This window comes from Lonchura striata, chromosome 2 (genome assembly GCF_050655825.1).
Source record: "Lonchura striata isolate lonStrDom1 chromosome 2, ASM5065582v1, whole genome shotgun sequence".
Lineage (NCBI taxonomy): Eukaryota > Metazoa > Chordata > Aves > Passeriformes > Estrildidae > Lonchura > Lonchura striata.
Window position 1 is genome coordinate 139037106 of NC_140704.1, and position 27661 is coordinate 139064766.

The 27661-nt window shown below is 38.1% G+C and overlaps 1 protein-coding gene across 1 annotated transcript in view; it reads right to left on the reverse strand.

Moving 5' to 3' along the window:
- RSPO2 (R-spondin 2) overlaps nucleotides 1-27661 on the reverse strand; it is a 99072-nt gene that overhangs the window by 36104 nt on the left and 35307 nt on the right. Inside the window, exons 2-4 of the mRNA XM_021546429.3 lie at nucleotides 9247-9435; nucleotides 5022-5165; nucleotides 4198-4386 (exon numbers count right to left, since the gene is read on the reverse strand). Of these exons, the coding sequence (XP_021402104.1) occupies nucleotides 4198-4386; nucleotides 5022-5165; nucleotides 9247-9435 (522 nt within the window). The remainder of the gene's footprint in view (nucleotides 1-4197; nucleotides 4387-5021; nucleotides 5166-9246; nucleotides 9436-27661) is intronic.

Consider the following 27661-nt stretch of genomic DNA (forward strand, 5'->3'; position numbering starts at 1 on the left):
AATGTGTGTCATAGCAGCAGTGATCACTTCCTTCAATCTGCTGACCTGTTAATACAGCGTGACAGCAGATTAAGGGAAGCAACCATCTCCCTTTATTTGACATTCATCAGACCACATCTAGAATACCATATGCAGCTTTGGGTCCCCTAGTTCAAGAAAATAAAAATATTGACAGAGTTTGGCACAGCATCACCAACATGGTCATGAGCTGAAGCGTTTACCCTGTGAAGAGAGACTGAAAAAATGGGTTTGTTAAGCCTGGAAAACAGAAGGCTTTGGTGACCTAGGACTTTGAGGTGCTGATGGGTGAGAGGCTGGACATGGGCCAGCAATGTGCACTTGCAGAAGTATTAGTTTGGCATAGATTAATATTCAAATTTCAGAGAGCTTGAAGAACTGCAGTCTGATGAACAGTAAAAGAGCAGAGAACTCCTTTGCTTGCTTATGCAACACTTAATATGAATAATTAAATCAATCTGCAGGTTCGAGAGTGTAAAAACAAAAGAGAAACAATTACTGAGGTAAACATGAGCAACATACACAAGAGGTACATAAATACCATAAGAGGTACAAATAAACTATTTATAGTAAATAGTTTAAATTAGTAAATATTTTAAATATAGAAAACATGAAGAGAGCAAGATTTATTAGTCTATTGTACATTTCTGACTGTTGATTTCCCCATTGTTTTTTTTTTAATTCTGGCTTTCTCTCTTTTTGAATTAAAGAGGAGAAAACTCCTTATCAAGAAGAGACCAGCATGGGTAGAACGTGGCCTGAAAAATCCAAGTCTCCTTTGCCCAAGTCTAACCTCTCAAAGTAGAATCACATTACAGTCAAAGCCACAGGGTAACTTACACAAAATTAACAGATACACAAATGTGACATTTCTGTACGGTAATAACAGTTAAATCAATAACTACTGACACTAAGAAACTATCTCCAAGTAACAAATATTAAATCAATGCTATTCTTATGTTGCTGGCTTCAGTAGGAAATAAGTTAAATAATCTTTCTCTTGTAGTCCAGTTTATATCTCTGCAGCTCTGCAGATACTGGGAAAGGGATAAGTAATTCATTAAAAACTGAAGTTGTACCACAGCCATATGATCAGCTGGGTAGCACGTTAAAACTATGAAACTGAAATTGTACAAAAACAGAATTTAATTCTCCTTCTTTAAATCTCCTTCTACTGCAAATGCATAAAAATCTGTTTTGGATGTTTCCCTGTAGTGTGGACCATAAATAGTAACTTTAAAATAAAGAGAAGTAGAAAGCACACAGCAAAAGCACTTTATTTGACCCTATTCTACCAAAAATATCCTTACTTCCTGTGCTCAGATTAATCCATCACAATCTTCAATCATTTTAGCTGTATAATCCATTACTTATTCTCCACATTTGTGTGATTTTATGTACTGAGAACATTAGGATGAAAGGATTTATTAACAGCCTCTCAGCTGACATTTACAGGGGATTATGGTTCTTCAGTCTCCCAGAAGTGCTAACCTTACCATTTTTTTCTATTATTTCTTCAGTTTAAAAGTTCAGTCACCAAATTCCTAACATTAGGAAAACACCATATTTTTAAAGACTCAGAATCTCTTCCTTAGCAGCCAGAACCTGTAAGCCGTGTCTGTGCCTCCCACTATGTCACAGTGATCAAATAGGCAATAAAACATTTTCAGTGTCTAATAGCTGCTAACTAAAATATGATAAAGGAACGGGCCCTTAGACCAGCCCTGCATATAGTATACATTAAAACATACTACAAAGCAGGAGTTTTATAAGGGCAGCCTCTGTGGCTTTCTCACCTGCAGAGATAACCAGGTCTGGGGAAGACTCACCCATGGCACTTAAAACACTACTAACACTCTCCCAGGAGTTTCTTAGGAGAGAGAAAGGAGCTTACACTCTGGGAGGTGCTTTCTATGATGGCACAGAAGCAGTATTAAACATTGTATTCAGTGTGGACAGTTCAAACCTGCAGTTTTGTACACATTCATTTTTATCTCTGAAAAGAAATGCAGGGAATTCCACACCATGGGACGAGAGGACTGTAATCTTTAGGATTTACTGGAGCCCATGAAAGAGTACTGCAAGTACCACAATGATTTTGTATTTGCAGCAACAACTTTCTTGATATGTGGTGGAAAAAAGCAAAGATTTGATCATGGATCAAATCCTAATACAGAGGCAACTAAGAGGGACACTAAGCAATAAATATCCTCACTCTTAGGAAAGCCACTGTGCCTTTGAAAAGATAAATTTGAGATGCAAACCTTTAAGCAGTGACTTGAATTGCTAGACAAGAAAAATTGAAACAATCTAAGATAATATGACATAAAAAGGTATGAATGTTCAAATTAACATAGTTACATGAGCATGCTACAGCATTCTTGAATATTATGGTTCACTTAAGCACACTTCTCAAACTACTTACAACAATTTGAATAATTTGTATCCTAACTAAATTATTAAGACTAAACCCATATTTCTACTTGCTAGGAGTTTTTATAGAAGTTGGATGCTGTATCCATAAAATACCTGCCTTTGTACACACTGAGTATATAAATGACTAAATCTGTACCACATGATGTTGAAAAAATTCTGCAATTTTCTCAAATTTTTCACTGCAAGCTAAACTACCTGCATTTGAAGGCAAATGAAAAGAAAGAAAACACTGGAGATTTAGTAGAATTTGTCATAGGCCCTTTTTATTTCCTTTAATTTCAGCAGTAAAACATTTCCTCAGTTGATCTGATTACTAACTCTATTTGGGCTTCAGAATCTGTTAAAGTAACTGGATCCCTCAGCAGGCTGCAAGCACTGGCAAGTTTCACTACCTTGATGCAGAGGCAGCTGACTAATATTCAAGGATACCATGATACACACACCATGGCAGCCCAAATCAACCTTCATTTTTACCTTTTCTTCTTCTTGCCTACAGAGATGTTAATTTTGTAGGTTCCACTCTTCAATGCTTTTGAGAATTTCATTCAGGTTGCAGATTAACTGTGCTGTACTGTGCCACTGTGACTGTGCCCTGTGTGCCCATGTGTGTATGAATACAGGGAGTGGGACAGGGAAGGAAAGTACATCATAGACTGTCAGCATGGATAACAGAGAATCAATCAACTTTATATACTCTTCCACACTGTCTTGTCATCTTAGAGACAAAAAAATGAAGCTTACAGAGATTTAATCCATATCCATAAGATAAAACTCTATTGTATAACATACATACACACTGGTAGGCAGAATGTTCAAGCCAAGATAGACACCTTCAACAATCCCAGAATACAAAGCAACTTATTTAGGTATCTTTTCTAAGACTGTTTCAGGTTTATCTTATTCATCATGCTAAGGGTTTCCTCAGGATTCCTCAACCCTTTATTTCTTTTTCTGATTTCACAGTTGACCCAGCTAGCAGTAGGAGGCTGAACTAGAGATCTTTTGAAGTCCATTCTTTATTTAACCCTGTGACTCTGAAAGGCATGGCATCTTTATCACCTGCTGATCACTCACCTATCCTACAAATTTTGAAACCTGTTTAAGTTGTCAGGATCCATTCCTGAGAGGTTAAACTTTTCAACTTAAAAGATAACAAAAACTCTCCAGCAGTGATGTGTCTTCAGTTTGGGGTCTACAAAAACCACATCAGCATCACGACTTAAGTCTTGCAACACCCTGATAAAGAAATTTTATTTTATTTACCTGGGGCAATTGCCATAGGCTGGTCTCAAGCTGAGAATCTTGATATCTATCACTGTTCTGCTTGTATCAGATATCTATCACAGTTTCACCTTGCTCCAGAATATTCAAAATATCATGTTCCAGCTAATGGTTCCAGCTAACAATGCCATGTGTAACTAACTAATTTGAATTTAAATACCCACTGTATGTGCCACCTGCAGAGAGGTTTAGAATCATAGTCTTTCCTTTCATGTGCAGAACAAGTAGCTCTTCCACCATGAGCATCATTTCCATGCTGAAGCTCAAACTGCAACCTGTCACAGTTCTTCCATGAGGCACCTCATGGATGGTGCTCATGGCACCTTCCCATGCTGAGCCTTTCCCCAGAGTCTCTCTGCCCAGACTAGGACTAATGCACTATTGCTGCTTTTCAGCCTTGGCTGGCAGAACAGAGACAGAATTTGGCCTTCAGCTTATAAAGATTTTTCAGGCTACACTTACCTCCTGGACAATGCCTCATGGCCATTTTACACCGTCTGGATTCTGCAATGGTTGGACATGGTATTGTGTCTTTTGCTGGCTTCTTCACAATTTGTCTTGTTCTTGTTTCAAGGCCCCATTTAAATCCACATGTTTTGTTATTTCTGCTGCAAGTTCCCCACTCACTCCATTGACCCACTTCACAGCCTTCTGATAAAGCAAAAGAAAACACAAGTGAGCAATTATTTTGGTTTTTTGTTTTGTTTTGTTTTTAATTTTTCTTTTATTTTTTAATTAGAATATAATGTACATTATTAGAAAGCAACACTTGACAGTTTTACCATTAGCAGGTAAAAACCTAGAAACAAAATTAAAGTCTCTTACAGAATCTGACTCTTTTTAGCCAGCATCAACCCAACCAAAAAAAAAAAATCAGAATATCAAACTTTTTTTCTCTATCTAATACATAGATCCTATTTGGTTGTCACCTGGGTTTGTAAACTTCAGAAGTTCACATTTCCAAGCCCTCTCCATCATGAAATGCAAGAAATACCCTTGAAAGAAAGAGTTTGCTCTGACACAAGTCCTGAAATCTTATGAATTCTGAGTTGCAAATCTTCATAAAGGTGATTTTACAGTTAAGAGGACAGAACATTCTGATGCACAAGACAGTGGCATTCCTAGTAAAGTGTATTTTAAAGTTTGGAAAAATGTACTAGTATTATAAGTAAAGAAATCAATAATAATTCATTACTGAATATTTCCTGATAAGAAATACTAAGCATCATCATAAAGTAGTGCCATATTTGAATATGGCCACCTGGCAAAAGAGCTGCTTGACTCACCCACACATTCCATAAGCTCTTCCAAGGCTGCAAATCCAGCAGGACATCCTCGAAAGCAGCGGCCTCTGTGCGAGTAAAAGCCACTTTTGCATTTGGTACAGAAGTCTCTGCTAAAGCAGGAGTCGCAGTTTTCTATTCTGCATCCTAAATCAAAAGGATCATAAGGAACAATGAGACAGCAAAGTTAGGGTAAGACTAAAAATGAAGGATCTTATAAAGCAATAAAATAGCAAAGCCAGAAATGCTGCAATACTGTCATCCTTAAATCCATCTGGTATATAGACAGAATTAGAGGTAACTGTGTTTATCACATTTTCCTCTATGTCCTTCTAATCCTGCTTTTTTTAAATCAAACTGTAGATAAAACTCCTAGTTTAATTATATTTGAATTTCTGACATCTCTCTGGAGGAAAAATGTTCAGTATAAATTATTTTCATATGTAAGTAATTTCAATGAAACTGAGATGCAACAAATTATTTTGGGAAGTACACATGTATTATATGTATCATCTTCAGTTTATAATTTATCACTGAAAACAGGATACTTTTTTTTTCTATGAGTTGACCATATGAATAGCTGAGTGGATGCTTTCATATTTGATATCTGTGTCTACACATATGCATGTGCAAAAAGCCTCAATTTTGCTGGATTTATCTCCTCTCTATTATTGAGACACTTAATCCACAAAAAATAACCATTCTTAAATTACTAGGAGACATACACCATAATGAATAGATTAAAAATTTTTAAAACCCCAAACAAACCAAACCAAACAACTATTATCTTTATAAAATACTGTATTCTCTGAAAATTTAAGAGAAGTATAACCTGCCATAGATGACAGACTCAGGTGCAGGCTTTTCAGAAATATCCTATTCCATTTTAAAACATGTCAATTTGGAAATGAACTAGTTATAAATGATCATATGTATACTACACATACCTACAAAAAATACCAGGGAAAAAATATTCCAAAGATTAAAAAGGATAAGCCATTATATTTGGAACAGTAATGATAATTTTATAATTAATTTTTTTAAAATCTAATCCTTCAACTAATTAAATACAATAAATAAGCTACAATAGCTGTATCCTCTCTTCAGCTATCTGAAGCCACAGCAAGGAGCATTTTTTTATTCATTTTATGCAACAATATAATAATAATTTTGGTAATTTATTCATTTATTCTTCCTTCTTTTATAATGGAAAAAAAAGTACAAACCATAAGGTCACTACTCTGAAATAGCAATTAGTAAATATCTCAAATCAACACTTGAAGTTTAGCCAACATTTATAAAACAGATTTTAATATTTATTCTTGAACTTCAGCAGGCCAAAACAGGGCATCCCACAATACTTAAACTGTGTGTGTGTGAGTGTGGTTGTGTAAAATTCTTTGTTAGCAATTAGGGAAATATGAGATCATTTCAAATCTGATCATTTCAGATCAGATTTCTTGTGGCATTGGGCAAAAAATTAGGCAGATTGAATGAAAAGAAAAATGTATATTTCCAGTGGTGTTGGCCTTTGCTTGGTTAAAAAGAATGTGAGCATCAGTTTGAAGCCTTGCCCTGACAAAGATAACTTCTCCTAGCTCTATTTAGACACAAACACTCATAACCTGAATGCTACCAACTCCTGCGTCCAGCATTTTTCAAAGGGGCTTTTAAAACTCCAGTTTATATAAGCAGCACAAAGTGGGCTTCTTGTCCACACTTATGGTTAGAGGAAATTCATTAGAATAATAATTTCTTTTTCACAAAGGTTGAGCCAGTCCCTAAAGAATAAGATCCTGGTCAATTTCTACACAGTGATCCTGCAAAATAACTTTCCTACATTAATGAATCGCAAGGCAAAACTGCAGTGTCCAAGGTGGACATCATATCCAGCAGGAAACTGCACTGATTTCTAAAGACAAGCAGTCTCAAATTTCATGATTCACTGCTACTAGAAAAATAGTCTAGAACCACTTAGCAAATTCTAAGAACACATACTGCTTACATGTAGAAAAGAAACTTTGTCTTCAAATCCAAAATTCTCATCATGTTAGAGCTGCTGCACTTGGCTGTGGTATTTACTGTGTTACATTTGGCACTGACTAGGTTTGGGTTTTAAAATCAAGACATTTTCTATAAAAATATGTTCTATAGCTTCTCTAACAAAAATGGGAAAGTGTTTCAGTAAAAAAAAAATTAAAAAGCTTTTGTGCCTATGAAGACATTTTTAGGGCAGAAATTATTTCAGTTTATGTAATTCAAGCCCTTTAACTCCCGTAAGGATTTTAACATAGCCAAATTTTTTGATTATTTTTAGCTGAGATATTACTATCTGAGCAATGAAATCTGTAAGCATACCTAAGAAGAGCAAGTAGGAAGAAACCTATTCCATTTTTAAGGATGTCTATTTCAACTCAACTTCAATCAACAAAATGTCTGTATGTCCACAATGCTTCATATGTACAAACCCAGCTCACCAAACCAAGAAAACAAAAGAGAAGTGATGTATAAATACACCAGTTAGCAGTTACACTAACATAAAAGTATACAGTACAAAAATCTTCAGAGGGGAACCAAGATTGGTCCACAAATGCATCATTATTCTCACAGGAGGAGACTGTCAAAGACATGAGGGTGAGACAAACATCAAGTTCCCAACACATGCCAGTATGGGTTAGACAGAACTTGTATTTATGTTTCTCAAAATCAATCCTGTTATTCAAGGGAAAAGGACACTTTCCATAAGTGGTAAAACAAAAAAAAAATTACTTTGAATTCACCCTCAACCTTCTGCAATTAACTTTTCTATTTTTTTTATTTTCAAGAAAGTAAACAATACTCCCAATACACACTATTTTGCCTTTCTCACAAGCACAGTACAAGCTAATAGAAATATCAATCAATTTCCTAAATATATAAATATATTCAAAAATATTTTTACATGGGAAAGTATTTACAGCCGAGTTTTGAAAGATGTCAAGTACGGAGGTTGTTGAATTCACAAATGTGTTATAAAGATTAAGGCCAAGATTCTAAATTCCTTTACAGAATGGATACATGAACCATATACTGTCTCATTGAATATTTTATCAAAACTTAAGCACCTGGTACAGATTAGGCAGCACTCTGCAATATTACACAGCAGTTGGGAATACTATATCCATGGAGCCCACGCAGGGAATGTGGAGAAAGAGGTGGGATAGCTTGGGACAGATCCAAGCATGGCCATAAGTGCTCCTCATCCAGCCAGACTGCCACTGAGTGACCTCATGTGAGGCTCAGGATTATGTGTGATGTGAAAACCAGCACACGCTTTCTCACAACTCTGTGCTCCCAATGACATGGCACAGCACAAGGGGAAGGGTGCCACGCATTTAACAGACACTTGATTATTGCAGGAAAGAAAGAAAAGCTATTTCTCACTTCAGGTTCTTATGTCAGGTGACCTGATTCTGGCTAGACTACGACAAAAACATTCTCTCCCTAAATAGGAATAAGAGGTAACAGCAGTGATTAATAATCCATATGGTAATACTCCCCATATGAGCATATGGAAAAATCAATACAAATCAGCACAACTGCCAGACAGAGGTGAAATAATGTGAGATACCAGAGCAGTTGTGGATTTAAACAGTTGTGCTTCTAGGCAGAAACATGCAAACAGGGAATCTTGTTGCACATTAGCAGGTTGTAAATTTCCAAATAAAATGTTTCACTAAAAGTGAAAGGTTGTTTGTTTGTTTTAATAGTACATCTGTTTTATTAAATTAGCAACACTTACATATTAAAGCATGTCTGGCGTGAGGTGTCTGGTCACCTGAAATTTGTGTGGGAAGAAAAAATATGACAAGAAGCCCACCCAGTGTTTATACTGACTTGTACCTACATGCTCAATTCATTCTGAATCCTTTTTCTTTTCAGATAGCGGGAATTTGTTTCTTAAAACTAGGAGTATCTGAGTGAAACTGTATATTTTTCCCTAAATTACCCTTCTAATTAAACTAATAATAATAACAATAAAAAATAGGTCGATTCATCAACTAGTTAATCTGCTGAATGTTATATATCTCAGAATGAGCTGGGACTTCCCTTAGCAAAGAAGTTTTCAGATGATCTTGAGACATTTGTGAAAATACAACTGCATTTCACAAGATTATCATCTTAAAAACCAACCATGAATTATGGCCTTCTGACACAAGTGAGAGTAAGGGTTGAAGAAATAACTCACGTGAGCATCTGTTCATGTCTGGTGTCCGCAGCCCGTAGTACCCCGAGGGGCAGGAGTGCAGGCACTCCCCGTACTGCCTCATCCCCTCTCTCCGCAGGAAGAAGAATAACTTGTGCTGGCATCTGATGCACCCATTATCCTTTGAACAAGATAAGCAACCTTTGCAAATTGGATTTGGCCCATAGTTAGCTGCAAAATAAAAATATAAATTACACTTTAAGGTCATTTGGAAAGTATTTTGGCTGGAGGTCCTCTATTCTCTAAAGTGTTACTCATCTTTTGCATGACTACAGAAAGTTTTGAAAGGAGGGTTCTGAAACCCTCACTTCAGAACTCACTTTCAGACATCTGCACTCGCACTGAATAAAAAGAAATGCAATCTCTACATTTTTAATTGTATGTAGGGCAGTTTAATGATTTTACACATATTTAAAATACAAGCACAGGCAAGGAGAGATGAAGCTTTGTAAAGCTCACAGTATAAAGTTAGATAAAAATGCAATGCTGGATTCCAAGTTAAAGCTGGAGACATAAGCACACAACAGCAACAAAATATAAGAACTTCAACACCCTGATATATGCACATGGAATGACATGCCCATGGAAATTGAGCAGCACCACTAATGCAATTTTTGATTTGTGAAGCGAGCAATATTCAGAGTACAGAAGCCTCTGCAGAGCAGGTACAGCACTAGCAATGTGTGCAGTCCCCTCGCTCTCAGGGTCCTAGAACAGCTGTCTTCTTGCAGAATCTTCTTGACCTGAGTATAAAGACAAATTTTTCAAGAAAAGAGAAGTAGTCCTTGGGTCTATCAGGGTATCACAAGTTTGAGGTGGGGACAACTTCGGTCTGCGATCCATCCTTCGATATATTGACTTAAGCATCTTCTTCTCTAGGATGAAAACCATATGTTATTACCAAAGGAGCACAGTTAGTGCAGGTTACCATTTTAGGTCACCAGCTGCTGTGCATTCAAAGTCCATGCTCTGATTTTGTTGGATTATTTTCTTTTTTCTTTTAAATTGCTTGGCTGATAACTGCAACACAAACTTCAGCCACATCACTCTTTGTTCTTACAAGCTTTTATTATCCTGCATTTCTGCAGAGTTGCAGAATGCTCCTTTGTCCCCACGGGCTGTCATGTCCTTCTCAGGTGCTGGGTCAGCACAGTAGGTTAGCAGAGGGAGGAAGACTCAAGACATTCCTGAAACCAGCACAACTTTGCAGGTCTGTTTTAAATATTAAATTGGCTACAGAACTTCACAGAAATTTGCCAGTTCAAACCTGGTTTACCAAAAACAAAAAAAATATTATGCAACAAGGGAAGTGTCTTTAGGGTCTCAAGAGGTTTTTAATAGAAGCCACCCAGGGAGCAGCTTATCAAAAAGGCCTATGTTTAATTGTTATATTTTTAAATATTTAAAATTATTCACACCCTTATGTAGTGATGTAGTACTTTTACCTTGTATGACTTTATGACTTGATAATTAAGATTGTTCAACTGATGACTTCACCACCAGAGTCAGGGAAAATAAAACAAGGCAAAGCCCACCACCCTCTGGAACCAGTAGCTGATAAGCTTTACTCTCACCCTCACACATCTGTACACCACATTCTAATTCCCTCTCTGCTCCCATCCCCCACACAGGAGTCACTACATTCACCATGACAGGATTCAACTCCAATCTTGTACAAATAATCCTAGTGGGTGGCAGGCAGGACAAGAAGTGGAGCAATCTGGTGTGAAACAGCTCAGTCAGTGGAACACTTTCTGAGTGCTGGAACCAGTACCAGTCTCACTAGGTGAGATCCTCTTGAAGGGAAAAGAATCCTTACCCTTCATAGTATATGTATGATTCTTCAGGACTCTATTAACCCTTTTGTAATGAGACACCCTAACAGACCAACATCCTTACACTCCTAAAACAATTCCCACCTCCTGTTGCCTAAAAGACTTGAGATATAACTTTTCCTACACTTCATCTCGTAACTATTTTCATTCCCTATTCACTTCTTCAAAGACATACAAGACAAACAAACAAATTATAAACTAGGCATGGATGCATCCCTCCTCTCACTGTGGGCAGGGATTGCCTTACTGTAACCACATCAAATAATGTGTGACCATGTACACAAAAGCAATTGTTGCTTAACACATAGTGGGCAATCCTGTAGATTTCTGACTTCTCTTTTAGTCTCCCTGGATGTCACTCTCCGTAAATCTTTACCTCCAGTCTATTCTAAGAAATAATTTTGTCTTTTAACAAAAGAGTTGAATAAAACAAAAGCAAGGATTCATTACTCAGAGTGTCTTTTATAGTTCAGAACAGCTGAAATAATAGATAGGATTTTGATTTAGGGCCAGGCCAATTGCTGAACAGTTGTGCTTTCCAGGGCTGAGTGCTGGGGCCAGTTGTGTTTAATGTCTTTATCAGTGATCCAGGCGAGGGGACAGAGGATGCCCTCTGTCAGCTTAGAGGTGACATAAGCTGGGCAGGAGCACTGAGCTGCTGGAGAGTAGGAAGGCTCTGCAGAGGGATCTGGACAGGCTGGATCTAAGGCTGAGAGTACAAATTTCAGTGAGGTCAAGTGCTGGGTCCTGCAGTTGGGTCACAGGTGCAACCCCATGAAATTCTAAAGGCTGGGGAAAGAGTGGCTGGAAGGCTGCCCAGTGGCTGAACACGAGCCAGCCTGTGCCCAGGTGGCCAAGAAGGCCAGTGACATCTTGGTCTGTGCCACAAATAGTGTGGCCAGCAGGACCAGGGCAGTGATTGTACCTCAGTACTGGGCACTGCTGAGGCCACAACTCAAAACTGCTGTTGGCTTTTAGGCACATTAGCCCTTCTCTGGACATGCTCCAGCTCCTCAGTGTCTTTCCTATTACAAGAAAGACGCTGAGGAGCTGGAGCATGTTCAGAGAAGGGCTGTGTTGCTGGTGAAGGGTCTGGAGCACAAGTTCTATGAGGAGCTGCTGAGGGAGCTGGGGTTGTTTAGCCTGGAGAAAAGGAAGGTCAGGGAGCATATAATTCTCTACAAATACCTGAAAGAAAGATCTAGCAAGGTGGAGTTCGGTCTTTTCTCCCAAGTAACAAGCAATATGATGAGAGAAAATGGCCTCAAGCTGTGCCAGGAAAGTTTAGACTAGATATTAGGAAAACTTTTTCCATGGAAAGGGTTGTCAAGCCTTGGAAAGGAATCCCCGGGGAAGTGGTTGAATCACCATCCCTGGAGTTATTAAAAAAAATGTGTAGATGCAGTGATTAGGGACATGGTTTAGTGGTGGTTGGCAATGCTGGGTTAATGGCTGTATTCAATGATCTTAAAGGTCTTTTTCAACTTAAACAATTCTATGAACTTGTGGAGCAAGAATTAGGCTTTGGATACATGTAGATTTCTTTGCCATCTTCTTTCATGGATCTCCATGAAAATTCTGACTTCTTTGCCACAAAACGTGTCTGTAGAGTTTGACTCTACTGTCCAACTCTACTGCCCATCTTTCTTTTATCACTGCCACATGTTACTCTTCCCAAGCACCTTTTCTGTCTATTTCTAGCAAGCCATATTTGATAACCATTGATAACCATTTCTTTTTTTAAGCAAATTTAATTATGATGACTTCTCTTGGCTTCAGCTCCATAGAAAAGGAGCTAAGAGCATAAATTATCTTCCTATGCTATTATTTGTTCAGGAAATGGATGGCACATCTTTCACAGATTAAAGTCAACTCAAGATATATTAAAAAGTTTGGTAATATATTAAGTGTAGATTTTATAGATTTCCCAAGCCATGATACCTGGACTCTCCTCCTTCTTTATCTCCTGAGCAGCCTTAATTTTTTTTTTTTTTTATTTCTATAGCTGTAATTTTTAACTTCTTATAGAAATGTTCTGAGATTCAGAACTTGTAAACTGCTCTGAAATCCTCAGATATATAATATTTATTGTTACTTAAATTAAAAATTATTTAATTCACACATTGACTTTGGACAGTGTTCAAAATCATCACTTAATTAACAGTCACATATTGATTAATTTCCCTGTTGGTCTCCTAGCTTTATTCTTTTTTTAGCACATGAAGAAATTAACAACCACTGAAGAATTCTAATGGTAAGGGGAAGATTTGAATATGATAATATGTTTTTTCACAAAGAGCAAACTTTGTGAAAGAATCTGAAAACTTACAACTGTGCTGCTTAGGTATTAAACTGAATAACTTCTGGGTAATTTGCATATAGTAAATTACTGAAAAATGTGTACCACCAAACTGATCTCCTTCCACATTGTTGTTGCTTGTTTTCTTTTCAGAGCTTCACGGGAAGGTCTCAATTCTGAGACCTTTCCATTATTTCAATTTCTTCCAGAGCCAGGGAAAATTGTGATATCATCTGCTAAGAAATTACTTGGACAATGAACATACACATTCACAAATCAAATACCATAGCACTGGTTTTGGGATCATGTAAGGATGACATCTTGAAAATACCCACCCACTTAACTGTGCATCTTTTGGCCCTGTATACATAGGCCATAATTTAATCCTATAAAATCCTCCTTGCCTCAAAGTCTTCCCTTCCCATCTCAGTTTCTTAGCATAGCAAATTGGATGTATTGTTATCATACACAGCTTTTCCAGTTCACATATAATTGCTCTTTGAAGAGGAAGCAAACGCCTCCGCCTTCAACAGAAACATTCAACAGAAAACTTCCTTTTTAATTTTTTCATTACTTATTTTTCCCCCACTAAATTCATTTGCAATAAAAAATAAAAAGCTTATAAAACAAGGCCTATCACATTCCAGATTACTGAGTGCATCACATGCAATGTAAAACATCATGTTACTCATCCTTATTTCAACCCTGGCAGGAACACCCTCCTCATCTCTGTGTGCCAGGCAGGCAGGTCTCTTCCAGCCAAATCCCTCATGAAGACTTTGCTCCTTCCACAAGGCCCACAAATGTTAACCACTGTCAGAGTGCTGCTGTCATCACATCACAAAACTGAAAATGCACACATGCTGTAAGTTAGCACCATCCTCTGGCTCTCAAAGCACGATTGCCTTGGGTTCTCTATTAGGACTGTAATGCACACTAGTGTGAACACTGCACATAAACACAAGCACATACCTTAATACAGGTAACATGTTTTGTATTCCTTCTGCTTCTACAGCGATAATCCAGAGCACCTCTGCAGTTAAAGAAAAAACACTTACAGACTTGATTCCCTATGTGGTGTCTTTATTTTAAATCTGGTATTAAATTTGCCAAGTTTCAAAAGGTTACTTGAGAACACAGACTAGTACCCAAACACTGAATGAAACACTTCTGAACCCCAAGGGTGTTCAAAGTTTCATGGTTTGGATCCATATCAAGTAAAATCAAATATCAGCTAATTACTTTAACTCTTGTCTAGATCAAATGTATTTAATCCACATTGCTGAAGCAGTTTTAAGTGAGTTGTTATGACTATTTGAAATCACAAGAGAATCAAAATGAGTCTAGCCTGTTCCCCACAAGAATACAAGTTGTTCTGTAAGCAAGAGACCTTAAAACATTTGATTTTCTGTGATCTTACTGTCCTGCAGTCCATAGTACAACTGCTTCTAATTTGTGTCTTTCTTGGATACCCATTTGTTGGGTGTTACAAAGCTCTTTTGAACCTGGTGCTTCAGCTCACCACAAAAACCTGGTTAATTTTTATGCTTCTGTAAAAACCAGACTGAAATAGACAAATGAATCCAAAACCAGTTGGAGAAAGAGGAGATCCTGGCAGAGAAACAAGCTGTAAAGTTGCTCCCTAAACAACATTTCCTTAGACAGCCAGGCTAACATGCTCACTATGTCCCTAGTATCACTCGCTATCTGGTTGCTGCGTCTCTCTTCAGCAGCCTTTGGTCTTTTGAGCTCTCTGAAGTCAGAAACTGAGCTTGCTGATACAATGGCCAGCTTAATGACACTCTCACCCTAACTGAGATTGCAGCCACAGGAATGCTGGTAAATGGATTTCAGTACAGATCTAGCAGAAATGTCTCCAAGACACCACTGTAAACACGAGATGTGCAGATGGGATTCAGAGGAGGTGAGGAACTAAAAGACCACTACAAGCTGCACTTACTGCAAAGCAGAAGATTTCATAATCCTGAATTCAATTAATGCTTTGAAGACATCCCATACATATCTCAATGAAATACATTTGTGCTTAGCTTATTTCTTCAGGGGTGCCAAGGAATTGAACAAAAAATGCAGCCTTATAGATAAACCAATACTACATAATATATCAAGCCATTGAGACTGTAACACTGCAAGTCCACTACAGCTTAAAAACATCTGACTGGGTATGAACAGAAGCTGGCCATTAAAAATACCTATTTTTCATTAGAACACTGTAAAAGCAAAAGTAAGTTTTAGGGAGAAAACTTCAATTAACAAAAAAAAGAAAGACTAGCTTGTTTCTAGTAATTATCTTTTAAGAGAATTTAAAAATTCAAGGTCAAAGGGGATTTTTATGAACAATTAGGCCAATGCCCTGTACAAAGAAGCCACAGAACTTTTGCTTTACTGAAACATATAATTTAAGAAACCATTCAATCTTAATTTTTAAATTGTCAGTGGTAACAAAACCACCACAACCTTTGTTAAGATATCATAGGGGCTAGTCACTCACACTCTTGAAAATGTGCAGTGGAATTTTGAACTTCAAGGACCAACCACTGGACCTTTTTATATCTTTGCCTGCCAGTTTGTTAACAGTTTTTCAACGCTTTTTTTTCTCAATGCATATCCTCTGATCATGTCAAATCCAAGCTTTCTCATGGGTAAGATAAACAGAGCAAGATTCCAGAATGTCTCACCGCAAGGCAAAGTATCCAGTCCTTTGATCAATCCCTTACAATTTTATCAACAGGCTTATGGATACTCAAAAAAAGCTCAACATTGGAAAAGCAACTGTACCAATGCCAAATAGAGAAGTGATATATCTTCTCTACTTTTCCTAGATTTTACTCTCCTGAAACATTCATGTATTATGTAATTTTTTTTGACCACGAAAATGCCATTTCCCAGGTACCATGTTGTTCTGGGTAGGATGCAGCCACTTTTTTTTATACAGGAGATCACCCAGTGTTCCTTCTCAGGGCACCAGGCCTTCACCACTCACCTACATGTTGAGATATTTTGCAATATTTACTGACTCTAGGCATTAGCACCACTGCATACCAACTACCAAGTTCAGAAGTCTACCAATAAAATGACATGTATGTTGGTTTCAGGATGCTTGGCTACTTAGATATTTTGAGAACATTTCTGATTTTCTTTCCAGCTGGGATGAACTGCTACTAACACAGGTATCTCAGCCATCTTTCTTCTTTTGACCATCTGGAGCTTTTAAAAGTATCTATCATAGTTCACTTTCTGGATACCTATTGTCATCTGGAAACATTTATCTCTTTTTGTCCTCTTCTGTTCGCTGTTCAGCCTACTAATCCTCATTTGCCTTAACTCTACGGAATGCTGCTTCCTTTTTCTCCTCCACAATTTCTCTCTGTTTAGTTCTAGACATTTTCTCTTCCCCTGAAAATGGAGCAGGTTGATCAGGCCTCTTGCATTTCCCCAGTGTTTCCTCACTAATGGTACTTGTCTTTCCAGTAGGGAAATCCAGAGCTGTCAACAATTTACATTTTATCCATGGGAAGTTCATTCTGACTACAGGATGGAAAAAAAAATACAGGACATCTGTTCCAGGCACAAACATCACCCTATCACCTGCCTTCCTAAAAACAACTACAGAAATAGACAGCTAAAGTGTCATACTCCCTGTTGCAATGTCCTAGGAAGTGTTAGCTTTTACTGACACTTTCTGTTCACAAATTCACCAGTTTTTTTCTAGGTCTTCCTGTTACAACTGAGAGTAAAACAACACACACACTTGAAATATTGGTGATAAAAGGTCCACATATCACAACCATAGAGTATACTAAAGACAAAAAAAAAGCTAAAATAAATTAAACTTAAAAAGTCCTGGTCCACTGCACTCATGCAAACAGGACAGCTAAAGAATCTGTCCAGAGAAAAAAAGAAACCACACAACAACCAAGCCTTACCAACCAATTCACAAATACCACTCACAGGTCATTTCTTTTGAAGCCTAGTTCGGCCCCCATCCCCCACCAAGTACTCATTTGGTATTCAAGTCTTACATGATGCACATTCATGTATATGTTGCCAATTCCATTTCGGAGTTTTAATTTATTGGCCATTCCATTTCAGATATGGTACAAAATTCCATTACTCCAACAAATAAACCAACTGCTTCTTTTAATCAGCTAAAGTTGCTGATTTGTAAAGTGGCTGCTTCAGTTTTCATCACACTGAGAAGAGTCCTTCCAAGATGACCACTGTTTCATCTCCTTATGAGTTGATTGATGCTTTTTTAGAAACCCTATAGGTCTAACAGTACTGAAGCATAGACAATATCTGCCAATTGCATACTATTTACACAGCTCTGGGCAGTTTTGTCTACTCCATATCTCAAAAGTCTTTTTCTTTTATGGCATCTTCAGTCTCTGTAAAAATATTCATGATATAAGCTTTGCATAAACTTCCATTGGGTTTTAGGATACTTTATAAGTCCCATATGATGTGATGAAATGTCAGTAGCTTCATGTATAGTAACCTTGAGAAATTCTAATCATAAAACTCAAGACTTTTAACAAGCAGTACTTTTGAAGAATAATTTCAAATGTTGCTATTTAGATTTTATATTAATTACTTCCTCCTTTGTCCATGTCTATTGAGTAAATGTAGAAATCCCCCAAAACCAATCCTTAAAGAGAAGCTGCCATTCTTCCTCAAACCCCAGCAATTCAGACAGAGAGTAAGAGCATCACAATCACTGACTTTGGCCACAGCACAGGTTATTTATATCTGATGAAGACTATACAAATCAAGTGATAAGACAGAGGCCAGACAGCCAGTCTGCTCTACCTCTCAGATCTACCCCAATGTTCCGCTCTCTCTGAAATGTTTTCATGCAATGACAGGGCTCTTCTGTCTTAGTGGAAAGAGGGCTGGGGGTAAAATAAGTGGAAACTGAGAAATTACATTCACACTCTAACATAAAATGTAACGCTGTGGAAATTACAGGGTAAAATATAGCTGCTGCTCCCTGGATGCTTCACAATGACTCCCCATACACATGATCTGCAGCCAAGAGGGATGGTGGAGAGGAGTGGAGACACCACAGCCAGGCTCTGTAGAAATCCTTGGAGGAAGGGGAACTCAGTGGTACTTTGCAGCTGATAAACTACACAGTGCCTGTCAACCAGGGGAGACAGGAGAAGGTGTCCAGCTGCTGAGTCAGCAAGTGTCGGGAAATTGCTCTCTGTGGATGAACTCTGTTCATTGTAGCCTAATTATAATGTTAATCTCCATCCAAAGTTACCCTACTCCAAGATATGATCACCCCTCACTAAACATGTGTGCTATATTTTTTAAATTGTATTTTTAAGAGCAAAGCAAGATAATTTTACACCACTCAGTAACAAAGGTATGTATGACTAGAGCCACTCAAGCTCCACCTAAACATAAAGAAACAGTAAGCTGAGAACGGGGAAACACTAGGGAAGACTCCATTTCAACTGCTGGGAGAAGTCAATGGGCTGAACCTGTTTTCCCCCCGACAGGGTTCTTACCAAATAGGGTTACCTATTTGGTAAGAACCATACTCTATGCACACTGAATACTTTTACTGGGGATTAGCAATATTGCTTTGAATACATTTTTGCAGTCAGATACTATCACTGGCAATTCTTGAACCTTAATCTGTCACAATTTTATATTGTTAAAGAGTGTTATTCTGTAAACTGTTAGTGTTGAATCTTTCATGGGCACAAGCAGTCACTGGCAGCAGGTAACACACTCCAAATGGGAAGATCCAGTGAGGAGTCTCCTTTATGCTGCTGGTGTGTCCCTGGCTCAGCCAGTCCCACCACCCTCTGATCCAGGGCTTTCAGTGAAGGCTCCTGTAATGGACACTGGCAGACTGGCTGGGCACAAGGGCCTCAGCTTTCCTGCAACACTGACAGACAAATGAAATACTAAGGGTCAAGGAAATCTCCCCACACTAAGGGTTGAGGAAATCTCTTTTCACAGGACACTAGGCCAGCAGGCTGGTTTCAGTGCAGGGCCAGCCAGAGCTCCCTTCCATCAGGCCACCACGCAGTCACTCACCAGTGGCAGCCCTGCTGCACAGTGTGTGTCTACCAAAGAGCCTGGCTGCTCAGACAGGGAGCCTGCACAGAGCTGACCTTGGACCAGCTACAGCAGAAATGGTGGGTTTTCAAAACCAATTGCTGTGTTCTTCCAAACACAGGGTTTTGAAAAATCACATTCCTCAGCTGAGGCTTTATTTATTTTCCACTTACATCTAATCTACTATGTCTTACACATATATGAGGCACAGGAGCTCTTTCTAGGCTTTGTATGTGGGAAGAGATATGCAGGGGGGACAGTACATGAAAACTACCATGTTCCCCAGCTTATTTCAAGTGGGTGTTTTATTTGCCTTCCATTGAAAATAAATTTCATTGGGAAGCATGAGCAGATGCTCAAACCAAGGTCAGTAGTTACATTTCTAATACAGAAAAATAGTTATGCTTCTTCTGGAAACTAGAAGAAGTCTAGAAGTTAGACTTACTATACCTCGGACCAACCCGTTATATATATTTAAAAGTTACTTGGACACCATTCTCAGACTTTTCCATTTCAAATCCCCATGCTATAGTCTCCCATAAATGCAGAGGCTGTCATAGCCTATTCCCTAACTACAAAATTGCATAGTAATGCATTTTTCCCGCACATTCTGTGCCACTATCTGATAGGCACATTCAACACAAATTTCATCCAGCATATTGCTGGTGGAAATCAACATCTGGGACACAAATCCTATTGAAACAAAGTCCCAGTAATCTTTTAAAAAATCATTTTTTCCCAAGAATTTTAATATCTAGAATATTTCAGCTAGGCTGCTGTCAATAAGATTCATCTTAGCATGCAGGTGAATAAACAGAGATTTAATTTTTCCCCTTTGATGGTGAGTTTACTTTGTTTTCCATTGTAAGTCATAACTTTTCCAAGCACTGAAAACTGCAGGGATCCAATGTAGAGGCATTCCAATAAAAACACAGTTCCAAATCCAGATCCACCCAAACCACAGAAGACAAAACATTATTGGCAGAACAGAAGCCATAGATGTGAAGATCCAGAACACTCTGTTTAAAAAGTACAATGACATACAAGAAGACTTTATGCATGATGGGTGATATTTCACTTTACCTTTTCATACTTTTACCGAAAAATTCCTAAAAAGGTAAAAAAGACTGATGAACAGGAAAAAAATGCAGTTAGAGAAGTTTAAGCGAAGTCTTTCTTTTCACTTCTCGAAAGATGAAATGAAATATATTTTAAAAGTCATAGATACCATATCTGGACTCATACAGAAATTTCAGCAGAAATAACAGAAGCAAAGACTAAGTAGTTATTTGCAGTTATATTAGTACCAGTAAACTAATGACCACACCTTAACTATTGATAGTGTCACATTTTATTGTTCAATAGAACTGGCACATAAAAAAATTACAAAGGAAACAAAAAAATGCTTTTGTAAATTTGTAACAGTGAAGAATTTGTCTTAGTTCTCCAGATTATACAGCAGTGAACACTCTTGGAAGGAAGAAATTCAAGGTCTAGATAGCTGTTAATAGTCTGGAAGATTTAATATCCTTAGATATAAGTAACTAAGTAGGGAACTTTAAAATGCATGTAAGGTTATATTCACAGTATAAGAAATTTTGCAGAAGGAATGTTGCACAGCTCTTAACACTGAGCAAAGCTAGCTCTGACCTAAGCTTCAGTAAGGGCCTGTAGAAGTAGATTTGCCAGATGTCCAAGCCTGATGCAGGGCACCATGGCTTCAGTCTAGGCATCAGAAATTGAGAATGATGCTCTGACCACACAGAAGAAAATTGCTCCTCAAAATATTGTGGAGGACTAAGCCAGTAGTTTCCTGGTACATATGATTTGTCTGAAGAGAAACGGAGTTGGGTACTGTGTAGATGCAGCACTGCATTTCCTCAGTACAGCAGCTGGCAAGGAGTAGATAATGATTATGTTTGCACTAGAAAACTGATAGCACTTAAGTTTCCATGATGTCTTGGCCTGAATTAATTACAACTCAAGGCGAATTTTTGTCAAAATTTTCCTGAAGCACTAGGCAAAGAGAAAATACTGTCTTATCCTTGCCCAGGAATGAGATTCAAAGTAATGTGGATGCTGTGATTATTCCAAGAGCTGCTCAGTTTGAGTAAGTGCAGGACTCCAAGTGGTGTCACAACACTTCTGAACAGTTTAACGAAGGCACAGCCATTTCAAGCCCGAAATAGATAAAGCCCAATTAACCTGGCCTGCCATCACACCTGACCCTGCTTTGAGCAGGAGATTGATGAAGTCCAAAGTCCTGCCAGAGAGGTCTCTTTCACAGGACTCACCCTGTGGTCCTACAACCTGCATGTGAAGTATCAGATCCTGCCTGAAGAAGGAGGTAGCTTGAGCTACATGATGTGAAAGAGATTTTGATGGAGGAGGAATAGATAACATAGCACATGAGGATATGCAAAGTTTTCTGGATGTCCAGGTATATTCCTTTACACAGGAGTTCCCATGGAGGGAGACAAGTATCAATGAATGAAAAAGAAACAAAGCATTTTAGATGTGTTGTAGCTGCAAATAAGGTAACAAAAAGGGTATCTTCACAGCTGAAAGTACCTTTCCCACACAAGGCGAGTCATCTTAACAGACAAAAATTGCCTACCTGAGGAAAAGACCTTTAGGTAGCAATGCAGCTCAGCTCAAATGACATGAAGTTCAGGAAATAACAAGACAATATCCACTACTGGCCAATTGCCTGCTAAAAATTCCCCACAGATATAATTCTTGAAAAAAGCAGACACATTAGTTTATAAATTACACATAGTCTTGTACTTCAGGGCACAGCCAATAACCTTGAAAGGTTACCCACTTCAACAAGCATCAAGCAGATACAGCTTCCCAAGAACGAACAAAAATTATTTTTCTTCCTCTGAATGATCAGAGACTGACCATAATGAGGAGGAAATAATATGCTAGATAAAAACTCATGTCTAATTAATATATATCTCCAACATACTCAGAGTCAAGCTAGTTATCAGATTACATACAGAAAAGAATTTTCTTCCATCAAATCAGCTCAGACTTGCAGCATGTGACATGGTTTACTAGCTGGGACTATCTGGGCAATTTTCACTTAGTTAATTCTCACTTTTCCAAGGACCAGAAGTGGTTTGTGGCTCCTTGGTCACAGTCAGTGACACATAGTTATGTAACCTTTGACTTGAAGTGCTTTGTGCCAGTTTGAATCTTTAGTCTGCATGCATTCAAGTAAAAGGTAATAATACTTGTCAATGTATTTTAGGAACAGTCCTTCCTGGTCATGACAAAACAAATTACAATATGATAAATAAATCACTTTATTTTTTATCCCCTTTTATTACAAAGGCTGTACCTCTGAGAGGAGGAATGAACTAGCTCAGTGAGCCTTCATCTTAGGATAAGACACACCTAAGTTCAAGCAATAATTTGGGCATAGCTGTTTTTATGACTTGGGTGAATAACTTTAGCTTTTCTTACTCTTCCCTCTTTTTTAAAAGTCAAATAATAGAACTTCACTATCTCTGAATGGAAAGACAGTCAGCGACTTAAAGTAAGAAGTTACATGGGCTTATATCTTATTTTAAAAGGAGAGAGAGAGAAGAGTTCAATATATCAAAAATAGAACAATTTCATTTCTGGAGCATTTAATAAAAGATAAATTAATCCTCCAAAGTTCTTCTATCAGTTCTCAAAACATTTCATTCTAGAGACCACCAGATGTAAAAAATTACGTAAGCCACTGAAATAAACAGCTATTGAAAAATGCAGAAAAAAATTTAATGAGGCACTGAAAACTTATCAGCTAAATAAATATTCCAACAGTATTTGTTTCAAGATTGCTGTACATGAACAGACTCCATTCATTTCAACTAAGACAATAGTAGTCAGGAATGCTCCATTTGTAAGACCCAGTACAGTTTTCTGAATGATAAATGTTTGCTGGTCGTTTTCCAGAAAGAAAGGATGGTGTAGAACAGCCGTGGTGCAGCTATGGTCTTTAACTCAACCTGCTCATGAGTACGACTCCATTACAAGACATTCTGACTCAAAGTAATTAACTGGAAGAAAGAAAAATTCTCTTCCCAGTGAAAGCAGATGATATGAGTTTTCTGTAAAGATAGGCAAAAACTCTCACTCAAGAAAGCCTGTGGAGAGTCCAAATAACAACGCCTGAGTAAAAAAAATCCTAGCCACATTGTTATTTAACAAGAGAAGCCTAAAAATTAATAGTACTAAATATGCTCTCCTATTTATTTGTCTGAAGTCCCACATTAAGACCTAAAAAAAAAAAATTAAGGTTCTTCATTCAGAAAACTATTTGTAATTAAAAAATCCTTCATGTGGGTACATCTGGGCTCTAAAATGAGAAGTCAAAATGACTCAGAACAAATTACTTCATTGCATATGAAATGAAAGCTCATGTACTGGGAAGGAGAGTGCACTCAAATGACCCCTAATAAACCTGTTTTCTTCACTATTATTTCATAGGAAGAAAGCAATATATTTAAATAAATTTCTCACTTTGTAGCTCAGACTTAACTGAGTTTTTAGTTTCTAAGATTTTCTAAGATTATAAGGCTGCAGCTGAGAATCATAAGAACATTTTCATCTCTACCACCAGATATATTTTTAGGAAGTCATAACACATTTTTTGCCTCTGCAAAAACATCATTAAACACATTTGTATTCAAATGTCTATTTGAACACTTTACTAAAAATGAAACCTCAAGATATATATCTCTATAGTACTGGGGTTTTGCTTGTTTGCTTTTATTGCTTTTCTGACACTATGAAACACAGAAAAGAAGCTAGCCTAACCTCAAGAATATTTTTTTTAAATGGAGTAAATTATGCAGTTAGAATATTCTTCACAGTACAGCTCCAAAACATAATGGCTAAAACAACAAATTGGTGTTCCACAGCTGAGTCTCAAAGACTTGCCAGAATAATTTGCTGAAGTTATGAGCATGTGTATGCATATATGTACATGCTCACATATACACATGCATTTATACTCCCTGCCAAAACCAGCCCTACAAAACAACTAATTAAACAATGTCATAAAACGGGCTTGTATTTCCCTCAAAGGTTTTGAACTCCCTATGCTTTCTTTCCAACTACATCAAAAAACGTGGCCTTCATAATTAAAAGATGTAAGCAAAAGCAGAATATAGGTTGCAATTTTATTTCATTGTTCTTAAATATACAAGAATTTTTTGTCACAATGCTGACCTTGCAAAGCCAACGAGACAACCAACCAATTTTTAACACTATGGAACTAGAATGACAGAGAATGAATGCAAGACAGTCCCATAGAAAATCTTGTCTTATAAAACATTTTTTATATTTCCAAGGTTATATTATCTATTTTTTTTATTTTGAAATCATCATGCCTCAATATAGTACTATTCACTGTTACTTAAACACTAATTTTCTGCAGATTATAATCATTAAGATACAGCATAAACCCTAACATGAGGCAACTCCTAATTTTCACACCCTCTTATGCCTAAAAATTAACATCACTATCTCTTTATAGGTAGGGTGATGGGACAAGACTTGATAGCCCATCTCACTGAGATCAGGCACCTGGCATCTGCTCCACAAAGGGACAAGGATGGGAGCATCAAGTCCTGTACAAACAGCAACTGCCAGTGCCTCCACTTGGAGCTGTGAACTCCAGAGTCTGCACCCCTGCCTCCATGCTGGGCATTACAGGCAGCCAGCCACGAGAAGTTTGTGATTACAGCCAACCCTTTACCTGCCTCCAGCCACTACCTCTTTCCACCTGAGCAGGAGCATTGGCCCATGTGATTCTGGCCCTGAATGTGGGGCAAACCAAAATCCAAGTTAACTTTGGGGCTATTTTCCTTTTAAAGAAACTTATCTTACATTTTCCTGAACAAAAAATGAAACAGATAAATTTCACCTGATCATAACAAAAGATAAAGTAGATGATTTAGAATTACCACGGCAAATGGAAGAGAGATACTCATGTGTGATTATCAGAGTCAAATATTTCACTGCATCCAGAGGAGAAAATTGAATCTTGAAAACTGCTTCCCCTCTCTGCAAGCTTTCTGTAGGGATTGTTTGATGATGCAGTACAGTCAGGTCAGAATAGGATTCTGGCCAAAACATATCAAACCTCATGAAAAGAGGGAATGAAAGGGGAGAGGGATGAGGGATATATATACACACACACACATTAATATATATAAATAATGGTACCTTGCTATGCCCATTCTCTCCTTCTCCACTCCTCATATATACACCATTCCCCAGGGAGCTATTAAACTCAGTACAGCCCCTTAAAATTACTATAACCATCTGATTTTTATAACTTCCCACTCCAGGCTTTCATTAACCCCAGACTCACTTGATGCCAAGTCTTCCTTCCTGGAGCACCAAGGCTATGTGTGGAGTCCAGCTGGCGAGTCAGGGAGACATCGTAAATTGGAAGAATGTGCTGGAGCTACTTAAAGTTGTGGTGAACCAAAGGAAAAGGACCAATTGCACAAAAGATTTAGGAAATGGATAGAAGGTGTTAAAATATCTATCAAGATCTTAATTTATGAAATGACATCCAGAGCACAGACAAACCAAAATCATCCACCCAGACCTGATTCTGCATAGTGACCCATAAAAGCAGACCCTCAACAACCACCATATACCTATTTTCATACATTTCCTGACTTCTAGAAATGCAGCACAAACAGAAAACAGCAGATTTCCTAATCTTGTTGATGTGCCTCTTATTTCAAAGCTGCCAGACTTTAATTGCTTTTCATCAACAACCTCATATGGCATGCCTTGGCTGGGAACATATTTTTATAGCCAGTTATAGCTCCCTATCTCCAAATGGAAACACTGACAGGTTTCTAATTCCAAAAATATTATCAGGAGCCAAAAAAACATGAGTCTGCTTTAAAACATAACCTGTGACCTAGAAAGTCATTCTTAACACTTTGTGTTTCAACATTTTGTGTACTTTTTCAGGGTTGGTTAAATGTAAAAATTAGAAACTGAAAAAGAATCCCAGGTGCCAAAAGAACAGTTTTCCCTCACTCTCCACTATGGTCTTCATTGAACAACTGCCTCCTTCATCTCCAAAGCTCGAGAGAAAAAACATAATTGTGGCATATACCTGCATATACCTGTACAAAAACATGATGCTATGCTTAGCTCTGCTTTGCTGCAAGCGCTGTAAAACACATTCATTTTACTTCAGCTTTTAAAAATTATTCACATATGAAAAGACAGAAGGATGAAGGAACAATTTCACAAAACAATATGGGTTGCAAGGGACAGTCAAAGGCCATGTAATTCCAACCCCCTGCAACAAGCAGGGAGATCTTCAACTAGAACAGATTCCTCAGATCCCTGTTCAACCTGGATGTTTCCAGGGATGGGGCATCCACAACCTCTCTGGGCAGTGTGCTCTGGTATTTCACCACTCTCGTTGCAAAAAAGCTCTTTCTGATATCTAGTTCAAATCTACCCTCTTTTAGTTTAAAACCATTATCCCTTGTCCTATATACAAAGATCATTCTTATGTTGGGGGTCCCAGAGCTGCATGCAACACTCTAGGTGGGATCTCAGCAAAGCAGAGTAGAGGGGCAGAAATCCCTTCCTTGCTGGCCACGCTGCTTTTGATGCAGCCCAGGACTTGTTTGGCTTTCTGGCTGCAAGTGCACATTGCTGGGTCATGTCCAGCCTCTCATTCACCAGCACCCCAAGTTCTTCTGGGCAGGGCTGCTCTGATCCGTTCATCCCCCAGCCTGGATTGATACTCAGGGTTGTCCCAGTCCAGGTGCAGCACCAGCACTTGGCCTTGCTGAACCTCATGAGGTTCCCATGGGTCCATGTCTCAAGCTTGTCCCAGTCCATATGGATGGCAACCCTTCCCTCAGGCATGTCACCCACACTGCTCAGCTTGGTGTCTTCCACAGACCTGTTAAAAGTGCACTTGATCCCACTGTGTCAATATTGAAGATATTGAACAGTACTGGGCCTAGCGTGGGCCCCTGAGGGATACCATTTGCCACCACTGTCCATCAGGACACTAAGGTGTGGATCACACATCCTCTTCACAGCACTGTGAAATTATCTGTTTACAAAAACTCACACAAAATTTTCTGATTACTCTAACTCACTCACAAAATAAACCTTAATT